The sequence below is a fragment of the Moschus berezovskii genome, chromosome 9 (genome assembly GCF_049115385.1).
Source record: "Moschus berezovskii isolate FMDL1 chromosome 9, NW_MosBer_1.0, whole genome shotgun sequence".
In the NCBI taxonomy this organism is placed as follows: domain Eukaryota; kingdom Metazoa; phylum Chordata; class Mammalia; order Artiodactyla; family Moschidae; genus Moschus; species Moschus berezovskii.
Window position 1 is genome coordinate 96,965,700 of NC_142468.1, and position 26,234 is coordinate 96,991,933.

The 26,234-nt window shown below is 45.7% G+C and overlaps 3 protein-coding genes across 4 annotated transcripts in view; 2 read left to right on the forward strand and 1 right to left on the reverse strand.

Moving 5' to 3' along the window:
* The first annotated feature begins 461 nt into the window (after window positions 1–461).
* PPP1R3E (protein phosphatase 1 regulatory subunit 3E) lies at window positions 462–5,740 on the forward strand. Of its 2 annotated transcripts, XR_008687292.2 has the most exons (3): window positions 462–912; window positions 1,197–3,436; window positions 3,725–5,740. XR_008687292.2 is itself a non-coding variant. In XM_055436607.2 (2 exons), the coding sequence occupies exons 1-2, from the start codon at window positions 496–498 to the stop codon at window positions 1,617–1,619; spliced, it is 840 nt and encodes a 279-aa protein (XP_055292582.1). In that variant the 5' UTR covers window positions 462–495; the 3' UTR covers window positions 1,620–5,740. The 2 variants fall into 2 exon arrangements, 1 of the variants encoding a protein (XP_055292582.1); XM_055436607.2 differs by having other exon boundaries at window positions 1,197–5,740.
* Window positions 5,741–10,212: 4,472 nt separating this feature from the next.
* Window positions 10,213–18,322, forward strand: HOMEZ (homeobox and leucine zipper encoding). Its single transcript, XM_055436604.2, has 2 exons — window positions 10,213–10,420; window positions 15,638–18,322. The coding sequence occupies exons 1-2, from the start codon at window positions 10,381–10,383 to the stop codon at window positions 17,221–17,223; spliced, it is 1,626 nt and encodes a 541-aa protein (XP_055292579.2). The 5' UTR covers window positions 10,213–10,380; the 3' UTR covers window positions 17,224–18,322.
* Window positions 18,323–19,305: 983 nt separating this feature from the next.
* The window catches only part of RNF212B (ring finger protein 212B), a 42,365-nt gene continuing 35,436 nt past the window's right edge, over window positions 19,306–26,234 (reverse strand). Inside the window, exons 12-15 of the mRNA XM_055436606.2 lie at window positions 22,453–22,492; window positions 22,053–22,153; window positions 21,306–21,367; window positions 19,306–19,433 (exon numbers count right to left, since the gene is read on the reverse strand). Of these exons, the coding sequence (XP_055292581.1) occupies window positions 19,368–19,433; window positions 21,306–21,367; window positions 22,053–22,153; window positions 22,453–22,492 (269 nt within the window). The 3' untranslated portion in view covers window positions 19,306–19,367. The remainder of the gene's footprint in view (window positions 19,434–21,305; window positions 21,368–22,052; window positions 22,154–22,452; window positions 22,493–26,234) is intronic.

The window sequence follows — 26,234 nt, forward strand, 5'->3', positions numbered from 1 at the left end:
AAAGAAAAGGTTCCTCTCTACTCCTTGCGTTAACTCTTCCGATGCCGGAAAGGCTGAGGCCGTTAAAAAGAAAAAAAAAGGAAGAGTGGTCCCACTCTGGACCGATAGAGTGGAGTGCCCGCCTCCTGGTGCGGCAACATCAATGATAGATGGGGAGTCCCTTGTCAGAGGGCTGTGGGCGGGGGCCAGGCCCCGCGAGGGCCGCGGGACCGGAGGGTGAGCGCGGCTAAGCGCAGGCTCAGAGGAGACAGCCCGCAGGAGGTGATGGTCAAAGACCCTGGGAGAAGGCGGCCAGTGGGAGGAAAGGTAGTCACTTGGAGACGAGGCAGAGCTGCAGAAGGTGGAGGATTCTGGAGGTGACAGCAAGGAGAGCACACAACTGCGGGGGTGGCTGAAGCTTCTGTGCGAACACCGGCCGGGTGCGAGCTAGGAAAGGAGGGCAGCGCGCCGGCGCCGCCGGAGGGTCCCGCCTGGGCGGGGCGGGGGGGTGGTGCTATGTCTCGCGAGCGGCACCCCCGCACCGACATCCCCCGCAACCTGAGCTTCATCGCCTCGCTGACAGAGCGCGCCTACTACCTCAGCCAGCGGCCCAGCCTCGAGGAGGAGCCAGGGGAGGAACCAAGCGAGGGAGGGACGCGTTTCGGGGCTCGATCCCGAGCTCCAGGTCCGAGTCGGGGACGCCGGGCTCGTTCTGCGCCCGCCGGAGGCGGCGGGACCCGGGCGCTCCGCAACCATAGCCCCGATACCCGTAAAAGAGTGCGTTTCGCTGACGCGCTAGGGCTGGAGCTGGCAGCCGTGCGCCGCTTCCGCCCGGGAGAGCTGCCCCGGGTGCCCCGCCACGTGCAGGTCCAGCTGCAGAGGGACGCCCTCCGCCACTTCGCGCCGTGCCAGCCCCGCGCCCGAGGCCTCCAGGTAGGCGGCAGAGGCACTCCGCTTCCCCAGGATTTCCTCAGCTTGGCCTCGGCGGACGTGTGGGAGTGGGTATACCTAGAAGCACCCATCTCCATCCCCAACCCTGGGCTTGCTCTCGCTCACCCCCTTTGGGGTTCCCTTTGGCGAGTTCCCTAGGCCACTCTCCCAGCTACCCCAGACAGCCCGGACTCCAGGGTCGGCCTCCGATTGGGCCGGTGCCTCGCCCTGACCCCGCCCCTCTCCTTCTCCCGGCTCGCTCTTCCCAGCTCCTCCTTTCCCTACAGGAGGCGCGCGCCGCCCTGGAGCCGGCCAGCGAGCCCGGCTTCGCCGCCCGCTTGCAGGCTCAGCGCATCTGCCTGGAACGCGTCGAGGCGGGCCCGCTGGGCGTGGCCGGGAGCGCGCGCGTGCTGGACCTGGCCTACGAGAAGCGCGTGAGCGTGCGCTGGAGTGCAGACGGCTGGCGGAGCCAACGAGAAGCGCCCGCCGCCTACGCCGGCCCGGCCCCGCCCCCTCCGCGTGCCGACCGCTTCTCCTTCCGCCTGCCCGCGCCACCCATAGGAGGTTCCTTGCTCTTCGCCCTGCGCTACCGCGTGACGGGCCGCGAGTTCTGGGACAACAACGGCGGCCGTGACTATGCTCTGCGTGGGCCGGAGCACCCGGGCAGTGGCGGAAACCCGGAGCCCCAGGGCTGGATCCACTTTATCTGAGACGCAGGCTGCCGACGGCGGAAAAAAATCAAAGGCACCAGGAGGACTGGGAGATCCCAAACATTTGCCTGGGAGGAATGGGAGAAACCGGGATTGGCGGGGAGCTGTCCTAAGGAGTCAAGTCAGGGAGGGCGAGGAGAATGGGAGAAACCAAAGGGGTGTAGGGAGTGCGTGGACTTATAGAAAGCCGAGGAGACTGGGGTGGATGTGAGTGGATGAACCCACGTCATAGAAAAGGGAGACGGAGGGGTGCTGGAATATTAGAAAAGAAGCAAAAGGACGATGGTGATGTTCTCTTCCGTGAGTGGGTACTGGGAGAAAGTGGGTCAGGCCTAGGTAGTCAAAGGTTGAGGACACCTCCTTAGTACTCAGGAAGTATTTTAATGTGAACTAGAAACACACCACAGTTGAAATCATTTAGATTCCTCTTACTGGTCTTTGCCACCCCAGGTCCCAGAGCCCTGCTGTCCTAGCTTTAACTCAGCTATAATTACCTTGCTTAAGTCGCAGGAATTTGGCCATTGCTCCCCAGCCCCCGGGCATTATGATAGGATTCCCTCGTCACCCCTGCAATCCCTGGTTTCAGTCTCCACTGACTGGCTGGGGAGTCATGGCAGGTAACAGTCAGAGCTCCTTCCTCCAGGCAGCCCTGGGGATGAAAATGAAAGCAAAACCAACTCCAGGGCTTGTAGCTAAATAATGTGGTGCCTAAGGGGTAAGTGCAATCAGGGGCTTCCAGGAAAATGCCAGCCTTACCTTTCTGGGTGCCTTCTAATGACCTCTAAGCACTTTATGGACTGTATTTGTCAAGGGACGAGCGAAACACGGGATTCTTTCTGCCTCAGAAGAAAAAGAAATCACTGACTAGCTGGATAACTTTGGGCAAGTTACTTCACCTCTCTGGGCCCCAGTTTCCTCCTTGAGAAACTGCATTTGGATTAGTTGATCTCTTAGGCCCCTTCTTGCTCTGACATTGTATGATCTGTGAGGGGCAGAGTGTGGATTAGAAGCCACATTCTCCAGCCTGAAGTTGGAGTGCTTACAGTTCAGAACACACAGCACCCCAAACGTCTGGTTGGGCCTGAGAATGGTCCTCCAGTTTTTGACACATGTTCCAGAGCCCAGGAAATATCCCATAACCAGCCTGGAGCCTCAGGGTATTCCAGGGCCTCTTTCAAACCACAGCTCATCCCCTGCCCCCTTGCTTTTTGCTCTTGCCCCACAGACTTCCAGCCTGGGTGCTATGAGACAGCTTGGGGGAGGTGCCTCTATCGGGGAAAATGATGCTTGGGAGCCCCTAAGATGAAACAGTGTTGGGGACTTTCTTGAGGTTAAAGGATTATTGGTATAACAAATGGAAAACATTTCAAATAAAGGAACGGAGCAACTTGAAAAGTAAATGGTGCCGGAAGATAGCAGTCTGTTCCATACCCTGAGCAAGTGAATGGGAAAGCTGGACTCTCCTAGCCATTCACGTTCATGCCTTACGTGTCCTGGTTAACCTCTGCTGGGTGTTTGTTTTTCCTCTCCTTTCACCCTGTTTCTAAGCTCTTTTCTTTCCTTCTGCCCCTGTCACTATTTTCATTTTCTTTTAGCATGTAGGGTATTTACCTTCATCTTCTCTAGTTCCATCTGCCTCCCTCTTCATCCTTGTTGATCTCTGCTATTCCTTCTCCCTCCAGAAGGAGTGGAGAACCTGCTTCCTTTTCTCGAAGACCATGGTTGGTCCATTTTCCTCTCTCAGGCTCCTTCTTGACAGTCTTCTAGAAGGAAGAAGAAGCAGTTCCTGATGCTGCAGATGAACATGGAGCTCCCAGGTAACCCAGCTCCCCAAACCCATTTCTTGCTGTTATTGATTTCTCAAAAAATTTTGGATCCCCCTTTTACCACTCAGTGAGAGAAGGTAGATGCACATGTGCCCATACACGCATTCAGAATAGAGTATGGGGTTTGTTTATCATGCCCCTCCCCTCCAAAACCCTTATTCTTTAAAGAAAAAAAAAGGTTAAAAGGGAAACCCCAAGTCATTCAAATGTCCATTTATATGTCATCCTTATCTGATAAAGAAAACAAAGAATTTCATGTATCTTGTGGATCACCTTCAGGTCAGAGTTCCAGCAGAGTGAAGAGAGAAAATGTACTGGAAGCCACCAAGCAATGCACTTTTTAGTCACCAATGAAGAGCCCAAGGGAGGATAATGGAGGGGGAGGGTTGCTTAATGTGTATGCATGACTGTTACGTTGTATTTAGCAATCTCAAGAGCCCACATTTACTTATTTATCCACTAAAATCTGGTGCCTTGCATGCATTATAATCCTCAAAACAACCCTATGAATTGAGTAATGTTATTCTTGTTTTAGAGAGAAAACAGTTCAGAAAAGCTCAGTAATTTATTCAAGATCACACAACTAGTAAATGGCAGAGCTAGGGTTGTGAATGCAGGAGATCTCCAGAGCCTCTGTGCATAAGCATGATGTCATAATATTTTCCTTTAAAAACAAAATTAAAACCTTGCCATTAAAAAAAAAACAAACAGAAACCCTTGCCACATATCTCATACTAGGAAAAGACCAGTTTCTAATTGTGCTCTGCCTTCCTAGCCTCCCTAACTGGCTTGGGAAAGGCAAAGCACTAAGGGTCCCAAGCTTCATCTGCTCCTTCCAGAAGCTTGCTGCTGCTTTCTGTGACTCTGTCCCAGCTCCGTAGGATCAGCAGGGAACCACTTCGTCTGCCTGCTGGAGAATTTAGGAACCCACGTGAACTCCAGCCTTCCCATACACTGGGATTCTCTTCTGGCCCTAGGTAGTCCACACCTGTTGGCGTGCTTTGCACCTTCCTACCCCGCCTCTAGCCTTGAACCACCCAGTTCCCTAAACTGCACTGGAAGGGTTCATGAATAGGCTAATTGCTGGATGGTCTGCTGGATGGTCGGTCTCCTGGATTTGGGGGCAGGGAACCAAAGAGAATTCAGTGTTCTTGAGCTTTCTCTCTAAGAATTACCATTGCTCACCCATTCCTCTATTATCAGCTTTATAGAGCCAAGACTTGAGTCTTGTGGTTTTTCCATACAGAGTTGCCCGAGGGTAGTGGTGGGAAGGTGGGAAGCTTCTAGTCAAATCTGACTTGAGAAACACTAGGAATTTGGCAGACTCTTGAGAGGTGTGTCATGTGTTAAGCACAGGACTTTCTTGTAAAGCCTGATGACTACGAACAGGAACAGTTCAGGGTATAACCTGTCAGCCGTGGACTGGGAAGTGCCATGAGAAACCTGTACCATGGTCACAGGCTGGGTCCTTGAAGCAACACAGCAGGAACACTGTTGCCCTTTCCTGTCGTCCAGACCTCAGATGTCCTTCCTACATACTCTTCCTGTTCCTTTGTTTTCCTTTATGAATGTAGCTCATCATTTCTCTTCTTAATAAGCCCTAACTCAGCTTTCCAATCTCATTCCACATTGCCTTTCTTCTAACTCCTGTGTTTCTCTGGAGCTCCTCTGGATCTTGGCAATACATAGATCACAGAATCCAGAGACCTGAAAAGGCTTGTCTTTAGAGATCATTGGGTCTAGATTCCTCTAGAGATAAGGACACAGGTCCAGAGATGAGAAGGGACCTCAGCAGGGTCAGAGACTTTGTTAGGACAACTGCAAATGGGACTTAAACCCAAGCCTCCTGACCACATTCTGTTCCCAGGCTACCAGAGTCCTCTCTCCACAGGAACAGACCCATGATTTTTCTTGGCAAGGGATACATCAGAAGTGTTTCATTTTCTGCTTCTAGTTTCCATTCCCTACTGCATTCAGGCAGAAACTGAAACAAAAGGGACGAGTATGTCCTTAGCCTTGGCACTTGTTTCAATGATGTTGCTGAAACAGTGAAGTTGCTAGAACAGACAACTGGATAATCTACCCATTGAATAGCTAACCTAGGGAGGAAATAAAAGTGTGTTCTGTGAATCCCGCCAAACCACTGTTCTCCTCAGATCCTCCGTGAACTTCCCCACCCCCTTCACAGTGCAGCTTGGTCCTCTGGACCCCATACCTGCTGATATTGTGCCTCATTTCAGCTTCCTAATGCAACTGCCCTCCCTTTTGGATAAAAGACCTCATATTTGAAATAAAGTTGAAATTTGAAAAGAAAGTATAAGATGTTGAGAAGTATTATTTTTGGGGAGCTGAGGGTGGCAAGAGACCAGGAGGCAAGATTTCTTCCTCCCTCTCACCCCTCATTGCTTGGCCAGCTCATTTCTTGAGATGGGAAGGAGATAATGGAGGGGTTGGGCGGCCCTGTTACAAGACACCCCTATTGTATGACACTACCATTTGGGGCAGTGGTAGGGGAAGTTACCAGGCCTGGCGCTTAGCTCCCCTCTACCTTGCACCCAGAACCAGTTGCTGATGCAATTAAAGGAAATAGCTCAGGTAAAAGTTTTCCCCTTTGGTGGGGTGCTCTTCTTAAGGGATCATCTAAATTACATTCTGCTCCTTAGGCAGTGGAGGGAAGATCAAAGCCCCTTTGTCAAGGGTTACCCTAAAACAACAAGAAGCATGATGGAGAGGAAAAGCAAGGACCTTTGTCTAATACAAAATGAAGTGACAGAAATAGATATTAAAGGGAAGTAACCTTGAAAAAGACAGTTCTAAAATAGCATTGACTCCCACATCACCTGGATGACGAAAGAGTCCAATTACCCTCAAAGTAATGAAAGGACATTCCTTATAGGGAAGCCCTAGCCCTAGAATAATCAGATGCCATGTCATTACGTCATAATGGCCAAGTTGTGATGTCACTGCAGAGTACCCACTCTTTAGTACACATTGTAACTGAAACCAGATATGCTGAAGGGTAGAATCGGCATGAGGAGCAGACACCCAAGGAGAGGTAACTGAGGACTTCCAAGGGGTTCCCTCCATGGCTTATTGCCTAGGGTTGCTCCATGGTCTTAATGTCTTTCTAGACTTGTCACATCTTAGTTTGGTAATAGGTTTGTCTGAAATCTTTCTTCTGCAAACTCCTTTATTGCAGCTTTTGCTATCCTAAGTCCTCCATACTTAGCAGCTGTGATTGGTCAGCCCTCCCCTCCAGTGTTTCTCAGGACAGAGCATAGAACACTAGAGCAGGGTTTCCCTAAATGGGGCAGAAACTCACCATATCCATTTCATTCCCAGGGATAGGTCCAAGTTTTTGGTTGTCTGAAACACACAACTTATGGACCCTTTTTTCAAGAAAAATAAATACATAAGGCACAAGAGTGAATATATTTCAGGATGAGAAAATATATAAAAATTATAATTTTTAAAAAGCTGCTGCTGCTAAGTCACTTCAGTCGTGTCCGACTCTGTGCAACCCCAAAGATGGCAGCCCACCAGGGTCCCCCGTCCCTGGGATTCTCCAAGCAAGAATGTGAGTGGGTTGCCATTTCCTTCTCCAATGCATGAAAGTAAAAAGTGAAAGTGAAGTCGCTCAGTCGTGTCCGACTTAGCAGCCCCATGGACGGCAGCCTACCAGGCTCCTCTGTCCATGGGATTTTCCAGGCAAGAGTACTGGAGTGGGGTGCCATTGCCTTCTCCTTAAAAAGCTGATAAAGATCACAAAATTTTAAAAAAATTTAAGTTACCTATGTGGCAAAACTAAGTATTTTTTCCTACAATTTTGTTTCTGGCTGCACACTCTTTGATATCAGTCTTTTAATATGATTACGTATAATTTTTCCATAAAGAGGTAATTCCATCACCATGATCACCTAAAAAAATTTTTTTTTATAATTTGAAAAAATTTCTCTTTCACACCTTGTATGTTCACATAATTGGAGGGGGCGCAGATTTTTGTCAAACTTGGGAAAACCCTACCAAATTTCTTTAGTATATGTGGTGTAAGATTTTGGAGCATTTTCAAATTTTGTAGTAATGAATAACATAACTCTGAATTGTTGACATTAGTAGTATTCCTGGAAGCTGTATATTAGTTTGTCAGAGCTGCCATAACAAAATACTTAGACTTGGTGGCTTATAATATGGAAATTTTCTCACGGTTTTGAGGCTAGAAGCCTGAGATCCAGACATTGGCAGGGTTGATTTCATTCTGAGGTTCCTCTCTCTTGGCTTGTAGATAGCCATCTTCTCCCTATGTCTTCATATAGTCTGTCCTTCCTGCATGTCTGTATCCAAATTCCATCTTACTATAAGGACAGCAGTTATACTGAATTGACTTACCCTAAAGGCTTTATTTTAATTACTTCTGAATAGACCTTATTTCCAAATATGGTTACATTCTGAGGTCCTGGGAGTTAGGACTTTAACAGGAATTTCAGGGGACACAGTTCAGCCCATAACATTATAAATACTATTAACCGTTCAAAGAAGTAACTGCAAACCACAGATGTGTAAATCCTAAACCCAAACTAAATATATTCCCAACTCAACTTCATTAGTCAATCCCAAAATGCCCATGGCCTCTTCATTCCTACTGGACAAAAAGAGAAGGGTGATAGAGGGGAAGTCAGAAAGAGACATCGATCTTGACCAACTGCAGTTTGAATTTTTTTTTTTTAATTCTACAAAAACCTATTAACACATTGCTGAGACTCTTCCAGTGCTTTGGAAGAGATCTGTGCAAGAGAGGAGTCTTAACTTCTTTCAGCTTCCTTAGCTATTGGGTAATTGTGTATCTGGTCAGTCTTGCTAATGTTACTGAGCCATGAAAAGGGGGAGGGAGTTTTTACTCAAGATTGAGGATGATGTGGTAGGTCCACATTCTTCAGCACTAGTTCCTGGAATTGCTGGGATGATCACTGACTTGCTAACTTCCTTCTCTGATAATGTCAAGTCTGGACCTCTTCCTCTCTTCCACTCCCCTACTCAGTCCACTCCATCATCTTCTTAAGTGTAAGGGTGAAACCCACATAAAAGAGGGAGTCTTCAGCCTGCTTTCCAGAACCAGGGCACAGGAATTTCTTTCCTTGGATTCTTCTCTTAAATCTTGAGTCTTTGACTCTCCTGCATACTCCTGACTTGGGAGTGTGTATCTTCTGAGATAAATGTGACTGAGTTGTCTACATTTCATAATTCCCAGCCCATGATCTGTGATGCCCAGAAGGACTGACTTAACCCCCCAGGAGCAGTCACTAAATTTGCACAGTTCCTGCCTGGCTTTGTAGCCAAACAAACTGAGTTCTTTCCAGTCAATATCCAGCCTCATTGTTTGGATTAAAAGAATGAGCTCTCCATTGACAGCTGAGGGTTGTCACTGCCTAAAATGTTTCGCTTTTCCCTTTCTTCCTTACATACAAACCATTGGGGTTATTATAATAAGTCTTGAGTTAGGAGGTCTGTATATAGCACCAGCTTTGGCTTAAATCCTAAGTGATCAGAAGTTAGATTATTTCTATTGCTTATTCCTATCATGTTTTTAAGGGATACTAGTTTGAAGGGCATGGCTCTTAGGAGTTGGGATTGTTACCAAATGTATTGAGAGAAGGGAGGAAGGAGCAAATGCAGAGTCAACAGAAAAAGCTGAATTAGAGAGACATTTCTCATGCTTGGCAAGCTTTAAAGAGCTCCAGACCTTAGTGTGGAGCAATGAAGAATCGAAGTATCAGTTAGATGGTTGACTTTTTAGGGGGTATATGGGGAGTGACGAGATCTGTGGAATACAGGGCACCAGTCTGAAACTGTTTTATAAATTCTTGTAAGTATATAAGCTATTGTGACCTAAATAAACAAGAGAAGACTGTCATGAGAACAGAAGAGTCACTTCAGAAAGTATTGTTCCCAAGTTTTGTCAGAAGACTGAGAATCCTAACTATACAAACTTTTGGCCCAGAATTTTGGAGTGTGTGGAATACTGAGTCGGTGGAAAGCCCATTTTATTTTAATCCCTTTCTTGACAGCAAAACCAAGGCCCCCCAACACGAGGCACAGCTCCAGGTAGTCTTTACTAGGGCAGAGGAAGGGCCTGGGGGGCCTGTCAAGACCTAAGGAGGTGACCCCCTCTAGAACTTCATCTTTGAGAACACCTGTCTGGTGACAGCTGGACCCGGGAAGCGGCGGAAGGTGCCAGGCTGCTAGGATCCTCATTTTTCTGGGTGGCCAAAACACTTGATCCATCTCGAGAACAAATTGACGGTTGCTTTAGGCGCTTAGTTTACAGTTGACGCTGCAGACGGCGGTTTGACCCTAGGCTGGGAACGCTTGTCTCCTGTACAAAGCTGGCAAAGGGATACTGAAAACGTCTTCCTTCCGGAGGAAATAAATAGGGAGTAGTTGTAGGCGGTTTGGACAGTTCAGCAAACTGCTTTGAATTTCTTGGGGAATTCCAGGAGGAATACTGCCCAGCGTACCCTCGAAGATCCGGCGCCCACAAGGCGAGGGTGGGAGGGGGTACTGTTCACAGCATCCTAGCCCGGGGGGGACATCTTCCCCATGTAGCCAATAGGCATCCCGGCTGAGGCCCACGGAGCCAGTAGCCGACTTCAACCGAGACCCACTCAGCCAATGGCCGGCCCAACTCGTTCCGCGAGGGCCCGCCTGCCTGCGCCCACCAATCAGAACTCGGGCCACCTTGGCACCACCCCACCCATCCGCCCCGCCTCCAACTCGCTGGAGCAGGGCTGGGCTAGACGGGCGCGCTCTCGGGGGCGGGGAGAGGGGGGCAGTCCCGGTCCTGGCCTTCCGCGCGGGTGGGCTCGGAGCAGGCCGCGCCGGGCAGCAACCCCTCTCACCCCGGAGGCCCCCTGCCCTTTCTCCCCCTTTCCCCCCGGCCCATGGTGCGAGGCTGGGAGCCGCCGCCCGGGCTGGACTGCGGTGAGTGATCCCCAGCCCTTTCGACTTCCCCTTCCAGTCCCTGTACGATCTCCGACCTCCGGAGCCCCATCTCCGCGCTGGGGGGAGGAGGCGAATTCTAGGTTCGAAGTGGTCCGGTTCTCTCTCCTTTCTCCTCAGGACTTTTCGGTTCCCTGTTTTAACTGGGGGAGGGTGAGTGGGTGTGTAATACGGAGGGGAAGGCCGGGTTGGGACGCCCTTGGCGAGGGGAGGGTTGAGATTTGCCTGCTCCCTGGGGCTCATCGCCCCAAGTGCAGCAACTTTTTGTTCTCTGACCCAGTTTGGAGCCTTCTAGACTGCCTGCGAAATGGAGGATAGGAGAAGCGTTTCCTTCCCAGGCCTCCCCTCCTCCCCTCCATGACTGCCTCCTGGCTACTTCAACACACGTACAGAAACCTGGCCTTATTCCTGGGGAGCATGGCCTTTGGGAATGAAAGGTTTGAGAGAAACTGCCCCTTCTGACCCCTACCCAGCCATACTCAGAAAACCAACCAGAAAAGTGAGAACCTGAGTCCTCAAAGGTTCCTGGTGTTGCCTCCTAATTAGAGACTTATAAACTGAAAGAAGACTCAAGCTGAGACCTATTTGGTAATGTGGACCCAGATGATATATTTTATATGAACCCTCTTCTCACCATACATTTGAAGGGCTTTTTATGCTGAGGATAGGTAGGTGGCAGTACTTGAAAGTAAGCCGGTTAAAGTTGGGAATTTTTTAAATGATGCATACATATCCTAAGCATTGTCATTAAAAATACATTCATCTCACCAATTTCTTGGGTAAGTGTCCCAGCGTTTTCTTTGTGTTGCTGATTGGCAGTCCCAATTGTCTTTCTAATATCAACTACATAAGCAAATCTCTAATCTGGCTGCACCCTGAGAACTTTTTAAAACTACTTTCATCTACCCCAATTCAGGCTAAGTAAGTCAGAATGAGGAGGTGGATGCCGTGGGTTAAGTTTCCCCGGGTAATTTTTCTAATATGCAGTCAGACTGGAGCCACTGCATCATCATCTGTGATTTCCAGGTTTCTTTAAAGAGGAGTCTGAATTTAAACACTTTTGAAGCAATATGAGTGCAGAATACTTCTGAGATTTTTAAGTTTCTTGCCCTTCCAGTCTTTTACAGTTTTCTTGCCTACTCCCAACTCAACAATTTTTTAAAATGTGCATTTCTTCGTATTATGTCTTTCCAAAGCATTTGACTTTTTTTTTTCAGAAACAATTCTTAATGCACTAATTTTCATAGGTTTATAGGATGTTTAGTTATATAGAGAAAAACAAGGGGCATAAGCAGGTTTGGAGTCACACACAATTGGCCTCAGCCCATAGGGCAGCTGAAGGAAGCAGATGACTTTGCCATGCTAGAGACTAGACTACCAGCCTCTAGTGTCCAGTGCACTGTGGGTATTGATTACGTAATCCAGTGGGGGTGAGTTAAACCAAGCTCCTGGACCAGTTGAACATCTTTCCCTTCTACTCTGTCCAGCTAGTAGCACTAGTACCTAGTCCCTTCTAAACTAATTTACATTCTCTTTCAGCCGTTCAACCACTTTGTTCCATTCATTCATAAACTGTTTTCTTAAAGCAATTACGACCATTGCCTTTATTAAGTTGGGAGGACCTAGGACAGTTTCTAACAGGGGCTTCTGGACAATCAGTGAACCCCCTGAGATTATAATTTATAATATGTAAGTTGGAATGTTTGGGGCAGGGTGCGAGGTAAGTCATAACTTTCTGAGAACTTTTAACTTATTTTCAAAGAGAGTCATGATCCAAAAAGTGAGAAGCACATGAATTGAGTATCACTAAATGTCCTTTAAGGCCCTGAAAACTATCACCAAAACACATTTCATGCAGAAACATTCTTAAGTTCTCTGAATAAAGACTTAGAGAATTTAGCAGGCTCATATCTGGTCTTTGCTTGAACCTGTTTTAACCATAAGCCTAGGCTCAAGATTTTTGTTTTTGGCCACACCATGCCGCATGTGGGATCTTAGTCTCCTGACCAGGGAATCACACTCATACCGCTTGCAGTGGAAGTGTGGAGTCCTACAGTGAACCACCAGGAAATTCCCAGCCTAGGCTCAAGTTCTGAAGATCTCTTTTTCCTGGCCTTGTGTGAATACCTACACTGGAAGTTTAAGGCAGACCACTAATTCTTTTCTGCCTTTTGTCCAGGGGCATGGAAAGCCCAAAGGGAAATAAGGGTGTTACCCTGACTCTGTACTTTTTATTAGTGACTTTAAGTAGCAGTAGGGCATATCTGGCATGGTTACAAATTTAGTAAATTCAGAATTGATAGTACCACCATCACCGACACCTCTGCCCAGAGGAGTCCTTATTTCTCCAGCTCAGATTTCTTTCTGCTTTCTCCAAATGAGGTACAAGGACACAAGATGCTATGGTGTCTTCACTGTGCTTTTGATTACTGTAGGATCTACCCTCCTTGTTCTAGTTCTCATGAGCTGATCCCTGGTTCTAGTTTCCTCCTATATCAAAGCCAGATTCTTCCAGGGAGGTACCAGCTCTACTGCTGTGTCCTAATTTTAAGGCACCATTCAAAAAGTCTTCCACAACTCGTGTTTTGTGTTATTGAAGAAATGTGGATATATGCAGTGCACCAAATATGACCTTTGCAGTACTGTTATACTGAACTATAAAGCCATGAGAATCTTACGGATAGCAGACCACACGAATGAGAGCAACCTGTGTTCTTGTTGGCTTAGAGCTGCACCTGCCTTATTCCCTGTCTAGCAGTCTTCATCCTCACGCTGGACTGCGTTATTCCTCATGCTACTTTTTCCTCACATCTAAACTGTTACTGTGACCTTAAAAAAATAGGGCACAAATAAGGTTGAGTGGGTGTCGAGCGCTGGATCATCAGGTATTCTCCAGCTTAGATGTGGTGGTGTTCCTGGTGGGCCACAACTTCCAAATGGTGGTTGTAAGTACCTAGCTATGCGGGCACTTCCTCACAGCCACTCAGCTGTGTCTTGAGATGAACCTGTTGGGTAGCAGCAATCAAAATTCACCTGGTAGCAATCAAAAGGGATTTATATCTAAATTATAGATTCAGTTCTAAAGCAGTCATTTTGATACTTTTTTTTAAAAGCAGCAAAATCCTTTCTGTAATTATATCCAACTCCCCAAATATAAAAAGTACAAAATCAGATACTCTGGTTTCCCCCACTCCTCATTAGAATTAGGACTCTGCAAAACAGATTGGATATAGTAATTTAAAACATTCCGCCTTGCCTCACTTCCCCTGTTGTCTAGGAGGATTACCTTATATCGGAGTCATCCCATGAGGCTGAAGCAATGATAAAAACTCTAATTTATTGAGCCTTCACTTTAGTATAGGCATAATGTCAATTGCATGTTTTTAGTCATAACCTTGCAACATAGATGCTGCTATGACCTTTTATTCTGATGGGAAACTATGGCTTAAGCAAGCACTCTGGGGCGTGGTGAAGCTGTGATTCATCTCAGATCTGTTTCACCCCAGACCTCTACCTCTAACAGCTCTAGGCCCCACCTGTATGACACCCAGCACACAGTAGGTGCTGTGTAAAAACATGTAACTTTACATATGCTCAACATTATCTTCAGTTGTTACACATGAGGAAACTGAGGCGCCTGTAAGTTCAGACAGAACTGGGGTTCAAAGTTCCTGTGTAATGCTGGCCTTATTCACATTCGTATCCATATGCCATGCTGCCTCCACTTACCCTCTGAAGGTTCTCAAACTATTGCATTCAGGGTCTGCATGGCCTTCATTTGTTAAGATTTTCTTGAAAGGGAATGGTGACATCCATTAGAATGCTGCCGGATTTTTCTGTTCATCATATAAAATTTCCGATATTACACTGCTCTATCTGTAACTTTTACATAGGCATGCTGTCCTGTCCATAATGTATTAGAAGGACTATTTGTAAGCTCAGATGGGAGTCCTCGAAAAGTAAAGGGTGACAGATAATGTTAGTCTCTAATGCCCACATAGGGAGCATTTAACAGGGAGTCGAGTTAAAACTCAGTCACCAGGGAAGTCCCTGGTTGCCCAGTGGTTAGGACTCAGCACTTCCAATGCAGGGGGCATGGGTTCAATCCCTGGTTGAGGAACTAAGATCCCCACAAGCCACGTGGCAAAAAAACAAAAATGCCAAACTGGGGCCCAGAATTATTCTGGGAAATAGCTTGGGCAGGTTTCCAGGAATGAAGCATACTCAGAGGCTTTCTCTGCGGTCCCCACACCCATGTTGAGCCTGTTGCCACTGGGTAGCTTGCAGGACCTGGTTACAGTTTATAATGAGCCTGCCCACCTGGTTCCAAGAAGAAAGCTGGACTGAAGAGATAAGAGCTGCAGGCCTCCCACCCTGTGTGGAGGGGGCTATTAAGGTCTGAGGGAGCTCTCTAGGCTCCCTAGAGAGAGACAAAGGCTGGGGAAGACGGGAATCACTTTTGTTCTGCTGATGTCCTGGGGAAGAAAACATTCACCTCCCTCTACCCTCTAGGGACCAAAACCAAGGGGAACTCCATTCATCCCAGATCACTGACCCATCTCATCCTACTGAGACTTAGAAAAAAATAAAACTATCAATCACCTTCCCCCAACACTCCACCACCAAGGAGAAAAGAAAAGGGAGCTGGGTAGAGGGACAGAACTGTTCTACCTTCTCTACCTTCTAGATTCTCACACATTGTATCCCTAATCTTTCCACATTCTAGAGATAATCTAGAGATAACTCAGGAAACAATCTGTTAGGAGCTAAAGTTCTGAGATTACATACATCTCTTTGGGTTTTCTAGGTGAGTCTTCATTCTGTCACTCTTGTTGCGTGAACTTAGAGGGTGAAGTGAATTTGAATGGGAAAGATAAAGGCTCTAAGAATGTTTTCCTTTTTTTTAACCTCAGAAGTCAGATTATCATCTTGGTGACAACACTCACTAGTTTTGTGACTTGGAATAATTTAACTTCGCTGGACTTTGGTTTTTTCATACCTATAGGGGGAATTATAGCGGGCTCTGATGATTTATAAGGTTATGAAAATTAAATGAGAAATTGTTAAGCACTTTAAAAGCAATCCAGCACAGTACACATAGAAAATTGTTTTTGGAGTCCAGTGTTTTGTTTGGTAGAAATTGAGCAATGGCCTGAAAGGGGAATCCCAGTGATCGAGCTGTTTCTCTTCTTATTACAGCTATCTCTGAAGGGCACAAATCAGAAAGCACCATGCCTCCTAATAAAGAGGCCAGCAGTCTTAATAGCTCCCCTGCGGGCCTCATCTGCCTCCCTCCAATCTCTGAGGAGCTACAGCTTGTGTGGACCCAAGCAGCCCAGACCAGTGAGCTGGACAGCAATGAACACTTGCTCCAAACCTTCAGCTACTTCCCCTATCCTAGTTTAGCTGACATTGCCCTTCTTTGCCTACGCTATGGGCTGCAGATGGAGAAAGTCAAGACTTGGTTCATGGCCCAGCGCCTTCGCTGTGGCATTAGCTGGTCATCTGAAGAAATTGAAGAGACTCGAGCCCGAGTAGTCTACCATCGGGACCAACTCCATTTCAAATCCCTTCTCTCTTTTACTCATCATGCAGGGCGGCCCCCAGAGGAAGTGCCTCCTTCTCCTGTGCCACCTCCAGAACAAGTTGGTCTTGGAATAGTGCCCCTGACTCTTAGTGAGCCCACCCAGATGAAAGGATTGAAGGTAGAACCTGAGGAGCCACTGAGTCACCAGAAAGCAAAGGAGCCCCTGATGGTACCTGGCAGTGGGGCATTCCCCCACCAATCGCAATTTTGGCAGGAACATCAATGCAGTGGCTTCTCTAAGGAGCAGGCAGGCAGGGGTCCCGACCAGTCACACAGCCTAGGTACTGCTTCCTGGAACCACGCTACAGCTGTCCACCAGCCCCGTGCTCGGGATAAGCCCCCATCCATCTCATCACTTGCCAGTAGTTGTAAGAAGGAGTCAGCATCTAATGTGACTCCTCCTTCCTCTACCTCTTCCTCTTTCCAGGGACTGGCTAATGGAGCTCCTGCCACCTCTAAGCCTCTCCAGCCACTGGGCTGTGTCCCACAACCACTGTCACCCAATGAACAGGCACTACCCCCACAGCTGGAGCCAGCCTGGCCCCAGGGGCTAAGGCATAACTCAGCATCAGGTAGGGTTGGCCCTGCAGAGTATCTTTCCCCAGACATGCAACGCCAGCGAAAGACCAAGCGCAAAACCAAAGAGCAGTTGGCTATCCTCAAATCGTTTTTTCTACAGTGCCAATGGGCACGGCGTGAGGATTACCATAAATTAGAGCAGATCACTGGTTTACCTCGGCCTGAGATTATTCAGTGGTTTGGTGACACACGCTATGCCTTGAAGCATGGGCAACTAAAATGGTTTCGGGACAATGCAGTACCTGGTGCCCCTAGCTTCCAGGATCCAGCAGTTCCCACGCTACCACCTTCAACCCGCTCCTTGAATGAATGGGCTGAGACACCACCTCTGCCAAATCCCCCGCCCCCACCGGATATACGACCCTTGGAGAGGTACTGGGCAACCCACCAACAGCTCCGGGAAAGTGATATCCCTCAACTGAGTCAGGCATCAAGGCTTAGCACCCAGCAGGTACTTGATTGGTTTGACTCTCGATTACCTGAGCCAGCTGAAGTGGTGGTATGTCTAGATGAAGAGGAAGAAGAGGAGGAGGAGGAACTGCCAGAAGATGATGAGGATGAAGAGGAGGAGGAGGAGGACGAAGACGACGATGAGGATGATGTGATCATCCAGGACTGAGTGGGAGGCTGGGGGAGGGGAGGTCTGTTACTAAAAGACAAACCAACTTAGTAACTGTTTAAACAAAGAAACCACATTTTTTTTTTTAACTTACCTTGTGGCAGAGAACTGAAAAGCTTTGTGTTCTTAGAGGGTGGGGGACAGGGATATAGTAAGGGTAGACCAGGAGGATGACCATGGAGTACAAAACGAGGTGGGCCTTGGATGGGCAGACATCTAGGCCTCCAGACTCAATGAGGGGCTTGCTGCGGGTCTGGGAAAAGGCTCTTGCTCTTCTCATATCCCTGTTCTTTACCCTTACTGTTCTACAGAGAGGCTAGGCTTTGGTCCACAGCCATGGAGTTCTGGAAAGGAGGAGTAAAGTTTCTAATATGACCCCGGTCCCAACATTTTCCCTGAATATAAGGCTGCCTTGTACCCCATTTCTCTCTGAGCACAAGTTCATGCATAATGCAGCTAAGAATCTCAGTTATGTCCCAGTCAATCACAAATACTTCCTCTCCTCATACCAGCTTGACTTTATATGTTTTCCTGCTGCTTTATTGAATCACACAGGGAGCAGAATGTTTTCATTTCTGATACTGGGACCACTATGCCTTGTACCTTTCCAAAAATCCCCATTCTGTTCACTGTTTGTCTCAGGGTAAATCTTCCCCCTGGAGCTTGTGAAAAAGTATAATAATTGGGTGGAGAATAATTTAGACTGGATATTTATTGGAGGTGGGAATTAGGGGAGATGTCCTTTTAAAAAAGTAGAATTACAGATTACAGAGGGGTAGAGGAGAGGGAATGGTGTCTGCTGTTTAGGAGGACAGTGCAGATAGATTCCAGGTTTGGTTTTACAAACCTGACACTCCCTCCTGCCTAGTTTGACAGAGACTGACTTTTTAATCTTTTTGGTGTTGGTTTACTTTGTGTCCAGAAAAGAGACTTTACCCCCTGTTTATAATATCTGTCTTGGGGACAGAAGTCCTTATGTTTTAGAGTGGTTTTCATCAGTTGGAGTCAGATATAAAGATATCAGTGGGTTAACCATCTAGAAATAAAAGAGTGGAAGCCCCAAATTGCTAGACTAATAATAAAAAGGCCAAAAATAAAATTGTTTCTCTCTCCACTTTGCCACTTCTCTGGTTTAAAGATTAATGGAACCAAATCCATCCACTTTCTGATTTAGTAAACTTTTTATTTTCAAAGCTGCAGGATATACTGAGGTAAAGTAAATGAACAAAACTTGAAATAGATGAGAACCAATTACTAGGCAGATTGCTTTCTGCACCTGCTACAGCATAGGCTCTCTCCCCAAAGAGGGGGAGTCTAGAAATGCCTTTAAAAATAAGTTCAGTTTCAGAAAGGGTAATGGGATCCTATTCAGCTGCAAGGTCACTCCTAAGACCTAGTTTCTCTCGAGCGGCTGCTATCTTCAGCTTTCCAGTATTTTCACTTCGGGCATGCCTGCCTATGGCCGCCCATTTAGTCCCTCCTTTCCGCCCCTTAATACCCAGAGAAGAATCAATGTTTGATCTCAGCGGTAGTGTTCTTTGCCTGTCCCACCATTTGAGAGTTTATGACACAAGCAGTTACAGTAGCAAAAAGGGCTTCCTCTTTGTTTCACTATCTGTATACCTTAGTAGGGCTTCAAGCCTGTGTCTCCAACTGTTACCAAACAGAAAGAAAGGAAAATCAACATATTTAACAGTATCTAGGTACAGAGGAAACAATAGGGAAATAGAAAAATTATAATAGGCCAAGGAACAGAGTTATTGCTTGTTAACACTGACAATGGGAGAATATATACAAAGCTAAAAAGTGAAATTCAGAAATAAAACATGGTTAATAAGTATATCACCCCACCCCACCCAAAATTATGCCAACAATTGTTTTTATAACCTTGCTTCAAGTTGCAGGAAATAAGGGAGCTATCTGTATCCTGTGGGAGAGATAATAAACATCTTCCTGAAGGACTGACCTGATCACTTTCATAGGAAGTAATACAGCGTGTATAGGGTAAAGAATGAGAGAGAGAAAGTACAGAATGAAACGGGCATAGGCAGGGGTACATTTTCCAAGGGCATCACACCTAAGTGAGTATGAGATGCCTCTGTCCATCCTTCAGCAGTATGCATAGGTGAGACCTTGAAGGTGGTCTATCTGGGAGTGTTCCATGCTTCTCTCCCTCTGGCTAATCCCATCTGCCTCTGTTGGTAGAGATTCTGCAGCACAGGACAGGAAGGCAGTTAAGGGTGTTTATAATAAAAAAAGGGCAAGTAAGGCCCTTTTAAGTCATTATATGAAGTTTAGCTTGACAGTAAACCACTGCTGTTGCTTCCCCACAGTTTTCTCCATTGCGAGAAAATAAGACTCGCTACATCCAGTGTGACAAAGGCTATGTCGCTACTTATGAAACTGGAATGTTTCAGTTGGTTTATGGTGATAAGGCAGAATATTTCTGAAATCAAACTGGGGAAACCTAGAACATGACTACCATACCCAGAGACCATTACCAGGGAGGCAGAATTATGTCTCTGGGTAAGTGGTACTTTTTTCAATAACTCTTAATACAAAAACAGTAATATAATGAATTCACACGTACCCATCACCCAACTTCAACAGTTAACTCATGGCAAATTTTCTTTGATTTCTGCTCCCTCACACTGCCCTGCTCCACTAGATGAAGCTAAAGCAAAACTAGGACAATCATTTAACTTTCTATCCATAAATGTTTTAGTATGCATCTCCAAAAGATAGACTTATTTTTTTTAAGACTTTTAAAAAACAACCACAATAGCATCATGCCTACCAAAAAAAATACCCATTAAAAGCTCTTTAATCAAATGTCCACTAAATATTCAGTTTTCCTCAACTGTCTCATAAATGGTTTTATACAGTTTACTCCAAGATCCAACTGAAGAACATTTACTTGCAGGTGGTTTATATGTCTCAAGTCTTTTTGTCACCTGTAGGTTAATCCCTCCATTTATAAGGATCTTAGAGGGCTTCCCTGGTAGGTCAGCAGTAAAGAATCTGCTTGCAAGGCAGGAGCCACAGGAGACATGGGTTCTATCCCTGGGTCAGGAAGATTACCTGGAGGAGGGCATGGCAACCCACTCCAGTATTCCTGCCTTGGGAATCCAATGGACAGAGGAGCCTGGCAGGCTCTCAGTCCGTAGGGTCGTAAAGAATCCAACACAACTGAAGCTACTTAGCATGCACACACACAGAGGGATGTTATTTCCCCCAGTGTTGCCTTTTAAGGCTTAGACCCTAATTCCTTGCTGATGAAAATAAAGGGCATTTTGAAGTCTGAGACCAAAATATTTACCTACTTTAGTAGGTCACCAAGAGCTTGGTCTAAATATTCTCAAAAACCCAAGACTTAAAAAGTAAACTTAAAAGAGAGCTCCTTACAAATCTTTCTTCTTGCTCCTGTGCCCTCTTCCTCTTGTTTTCTGGATCAGAATCATAGTTTCATAAATTTACAAAACATTATTCTAGTTCTCTCTGGAGAAATGAAAATGGCTTTCCCTAGTTCATTCAGTATCTCTATCCAAAAGATATATTCCACTGAAAATCTTTATCTGTGAAACTTTTGGGAATGTTATTTGTGTTAGCATACTTATTAGGTTCACTGTGGCCAAGACCTCTCAGTTTAAAGCCTTGCAGTAAGGAATCCACCTGACAATGATGGAGACAAAGGTTCGATCCCTGGGTCAGGAAGATACCCTGGAGAAGGAAATGGCAACCCACTCCAGTATTCTTACCTGGGAAATCCCATGGACAGCGGAGCCTGGCAGACTACAGTTCATGGGCTTGCAAAGAGTCAAACATGACTTAGTGACTAAACAACAACTGTGTGACCTAATTTTTAAACCCCAAACCAGGAGGCTAATCTGACAGTAGAACAGAATCTTTGAAACTAAGACCACTCTGAAAAATTGTGTACATATGACTACCACACTTGAAATCCACCTCCCTCTTCACTGGTTACATTTTATCACCTTAAGAAGACACCAGAATGAGGCATTTAGTGTGCAGGCCTAACTGAGGTTTTCATGTGCAGACAAGCTGGACGAGCTAGGGCTCACCTGTAGGACTGGTAGCTGGAAACCAGGAAGGCTCTCCAGTGTGGTTCTGTTCTGCCTCTGACCTTAAGGATGGAATGGGATGATGAAAGATAACTTCCTGGGGTATTTCCTCAGTATTGTTATTTATGGATCAGGTTAAATAAGTGGTTCTTAATCTGTAGTACACTACACAGAAGAGAAAAGGCTGTTAGCTAAGTAACTCAAGAGGTGAGTTATAAGGCCCATTATTTTCCTTTAAGGTTGGGGTACTGACATGGAGGTCTGAGATTTGAATTTAACTATGAATAGAAAGATGTAAAGACATATCAAGATTTTGGTGAGCTATGGAAGAAGACAGACCCTTATCACAAGGACTGGTAGCAGAAGTATCTTGGAAAACATGAGAAAAAAGGTGCTGGTTTATCATTTTCATTGAGCACTGAGCTCTCAGCAGTGTTCCAACATAGGGATCTCAAAAGCAATAGACAAAAAAAAAAGCCAGTTTAATATTACAGGCCAATCTTCTGGCTAAATATTACAGCAGACCTTGCTTCCTGGGATAAGATGAGTGAAAATTAGGCACAAACCAAAGCCTGCCTTCACTGTCTTAAAGAAAATGAAGGAGTACAACTTGAGACAGTGCTTTTCCAGGGTCTGGAATAGCATGTAAAAAAAAAATCTCAACTTCTTTTCACCTTGAAATCGTCATTTTAGTATATATGTCAATAGTTGAAGCGCCATTTTTTTAGGAATATTAAATTAACTTACCTGAATTATTAGGGGTGAAGACTCTTGTGTGACCTGAATCCCCACCATTTAGAGACGGTCTGAAAGAAAAGACCCCCTGTCCAGAGGAGGCGGATGAAGCTCTAAAGAGGGGAAACAAGAACATCAACAGAAAAAAGGAAAAGTTAAAGTAAAAAACATGTGTAAAGGAAGAGCCTACACATTTAAGCCATAGAGGAAATAAATCCCCTGCTTGCAACTGAGAATACAATTAAATAATTTGGATGGGTATTAGACACAGTACTATTCAATCTTCTCTTTTGTTTACAAGGTAGATTATAAATTTCAGTAGTACAGGTCAGTGGAGATAATAACGCCAGGGCTACTGGCAGAATGTCAGTGGGAATAGATCTCAAATGAAAGGAAACACAGTGTTACTTACCTATAAGATAGGCTGTGAGTAGAAGCCGGTGAAGGGGTTTCTGGAAAGCATAAAAACGAGTCTGTGAGATAATCCATGAACTGAGAAGAGATCCAGATATTCTGGGGGCCAGGGCAAAGGAACTTGGGATCAAAGATTTTCAGTATGTATGTTAGGCTTTGGGGCTAAAGGCAAGTGACAAAGCCCACAGATCACCTAGTAGTGGATTATCATGGAACTGTCTTCTCCCTTTCATGAGTTTGTGGGCCAGGATCATGAGCACACTGCCCTTATGTGCTCTAATGTATCTGTGCTTTGATTTCCCCTCTAAGTTGAAGATTACCAGAAAGAATGTCTAAACACAACAGGTCGTTAAATTGGTGATATCAGTAAAAATGGCTGAGTAAGGACCTCCACAGAGTCTCTCCATTAAAGGAAAGAGAAATCTGGCAAAAATTGTCAGAGTCGACTTTTTTCAGAATTCTGGAAATTAACAAGGGGTTTTTAACAAAATGGGGAAAGTTTATTCCAGAAAAATAACCAAACGTGAGAAAAAACTGAGCTTTGTGACATTTTAACTTGCCCTAGTCCCACTTTCGGAGAAGGCAATGGCACCCCACTCCAGTACTCTTGCCTGGAAAATCCCATGGACGGAGGAGTCTGGTGGGCTGCAGTCCATGGGATCGCTAAGAGTTGGACACAACTGAGCGATTTCACTTTTACTTTTCACTTTTCATGCATTGGAGAACGAAATGGCAACCCACTCCAGTGTTCTTGCCTGGAGATCCCAGGGACGGGGGATCCTGGTGGGCTGCCATCTGTGGGGTCGCACAGAGTCGGACACGACTGAAGCAACTTAGCAGTAGCAGCAGTCCCACTTTTCCCTCTCCAGCTCAGTGGAAGCATTGAAAACCAACAATCTGGCCATCATCATAGGGGATGGAATGGGGTTAGAACTCTTTCAAAGCCTCATTCCCAGAAAACTGTCATTACTTCACTTGTCTAGCAGTTCACTGGAAGACTTCACTTGCAAGGCTGCCTTTATTTGACCTGACTTGATACCAAACTGGAGTGCTGCAGTCCATGAGGTCGTAAAGAGTTTATGACTTAGCAACTGAACAACAGCAAAGTGCCAAACTTACCAGGACTTGGAGCTTAGAGTTTACCAAGTGTGAAAAGCCTTTTCCCCAGGAGTGTTTGTGGCAAACAATTAGAGGCATTTGTTTAGGCTGCCTGAGGTGACTATCAATTGGAACAAATAAAAGGCTAATCAAAAATCTTCAAAAGAAAAGTTATGGAATGAGCTGTCTTCAGGGACTTTGAGAAGGAACAACAGGTTCTTGGGAATAGAGGCCATGTACACAGGGCTGTATGCATGCTCAGGAAAGACCTAAAAAGACCCTAAGCTGTCATCTTGGGCTTATGTAGAGGTCTGCTGCTGCTGCTGCTAAGTCACTTCAGTCGTGTCCGACTCTGTGTGACCCCATAGACGGAAGCCCACCAGGCTCCCCCGTCCCTGGGATTCTCCAGGCAAGAACACTGGAGTGGGTTGCCATTTCCTTCTCCAATGCGTGAAAGTGAAAAGTGAAAGTGAAGTCGCTCAGTTGTGTCCGACCCTTAGCGACCCCATGGACTGCAGCCTACGAGGCTGCTCCATCCATGGGATTTCTAGGCAAGAGTACTGGAGTGGCTTGCCATTGCCTTCGCTGTATGTAGAGGTCACACAAGCAGAAAGGGAAGGCTTTGGCACAGGAGTCAACTGCCTGAGTCTTGAAAGTGCACCTCAATATACAGTCCTTTAGCACATACTGAGAGATTTATTGGTATCAGGTGTTTAAGGAAATCTCTGTCCAATCATTAGCTGACCACTAAGCTAACTGAAAAGAGACTTCAGTGGCCACAAATGACAAAGAAAACAGATTTTATGGAATTAGTTTTAGAAAGTCACTAAACAAACAATGACAAACAACAACAACAAACTTTGGGAGGGGAGGAAGTATCTGATTCTTAGGGTGGCCATGTTATATTATTTAGCTGTCTAGTTTTCAACAATTATAAGGCATGAAAGAAACAAGAAAGTAGAACCAATATAAAGTAAAGGAAAAAAGCTGTAGAAACTCTTTGAGGAAGCCTAGGTACATTAGGCGGAGAAGGCAATGGCAACCCACTCCAGTACTCTTGCCTGGAGAATCCCATGGATGGAGGAGCCTGGTAGGCAGCAGTCCATGGGGTCACTAAGAGTCGGACACGACTGAGCGGCTTCACTTTCACTTTTCACTTTCATGCATTGGAGAAGGAAATGGCAACCCACTCCAGTGTTCTTGCCTGGGGAATCCCAGGGACGGGGGAGCCTGGTGGGCTGCCGTCTATGGGGTCGCACAGAGTCAGGCACGACTGAAGTAACCTAGCAGCAGCAGCAGATACTTTAAGAGGGCATGGCAACCCACTCCAGTATTCTTGCCTGGAGAATCCCATGGACAGAGGAGACTGGTGGGCTACAGTCCATGGGATTACAAAGAGTTGGACACAACTGAAGTGACTTAGTACGCACACGCATGCAAGCACAGATACATCAGACTTTTAAGAGAAAGCCTTTAAACCAACTATTTTAAACACATTCAGATAACTAGAGAAAACCATGTCTAGAGCACTAAATGAAAGTATGACAATGGTCACCAAATAGAGAATACTAAGTAAATATAAATTCTGGAATTGATAAGTAAAAGTTAACTAAAATGTAAACTTTACTAGAGATATGAGCAGGCAGAAGAAAGAATCAGCAAATTTGAAGATAAATCAATTGAGATTATCCAGTTTGAGAAAGAGAAATAAACAGGAATGATGAATAATGAACAGAGCCTCAGAGAACTTGATGAAATACCATCAAGCAAGTACAAAATGAGAGTTCCAAAAGGAAAACAGAGAGGACAAGGGGCAGAGAGAATTATCTGAAGATATAAGGGCTTACAACTTCCCAAATTGATGAAAATATTAATCTATACATCCAAGAAGCTCAATAAATCCCAAAGATGATAAATGAAAGAGATCCATACCTGGATGCATCATAAACTGTTGAAAACTAAAGACAAAAAAAGAAATAGGAACCTTGAAAGCAGCAAAAGAGAAGCCATTCATCACATGCAAGGGATTCTCAATAAAACTGGCACTGATTTCTCCTCAGAAACCATGGAGGCCAGAACATAGGAGGATAACATATTCAAAATGCTAAATGAAACAATGTCAACCAAAAGTTTTAAATCCAGCAAAACTATCTCTCAAAAATGAAGGAGAAATTAAGATACTCCTTGATAATGAATAAAACAACTAGACAAGATCAGTAAGAAAACAGAATATTTAAACAACATTATAAGGACTTTCCTGGTGGTCCAGTGGTTAAAAATCTGCTCTCCAATGCAGGGGACACAAGTTTGATCCCTGGTCAGAGAACTAAGATCCCACATGCTGTGGGGCAGCTAAGCCCACGTGTTACAATTACAGAGCCTACACTCTGGAGCCCAAGCTACAACCAGAGAGAAACTACAATGAAAGATCCTGCATGCCACAACACAGCTAAGATCTGTTGCAGCCAAACAAATAAATATTTTTAAAAACACAACAACACTATATACCAACTAAATTAACAGACATCTATAGAACACTCCATCCAACAACAGCAGAATATGCATTCTTTTCAAGTGTACCTGGAACATTCCCCAGGATACACGATGCTTTAGGCCATACAGTTAAATGGATCTAAATCATACAAAATATGTTGTCCAACAACAGTGAAATGAAATTAAAAT

What these genes read in the sequence shown, in the direction of transcription:
- PPP1R3E (XM_055436607.2), top strand. Translation starts at nt 496, where the DNA reads ATGTCTCGCGAGCGGCACCCCCGCACCGACATCCCCCGCAACCTGAGC. An exon ending in CCCGCGCCCGAGGCCTCCAG is followed by an intron (nt 913 to 1,196) that starts GTAGGCGGCAGA and finishes CTTTCCCTACAG; the next exon opens with GAGGCGCGCGCCGCCCTGGA.
- HOMEZ (XM_055436604.2), top strand. Translation starts at nt 10,381, where the DNA reads ATGGTGCGAGGCTGGGAGCCGCCGCCCGGGCTGGACTGCG. An exon ending in GCCGCCCGGGCTGGACTGCG is followed by an intron (nt 10,421 to 15,637) that starts GTGAGTGATCCC and finishes TTCTTATTACAG; the next exon opens with CTATCTCTGAAGGGCACAAA.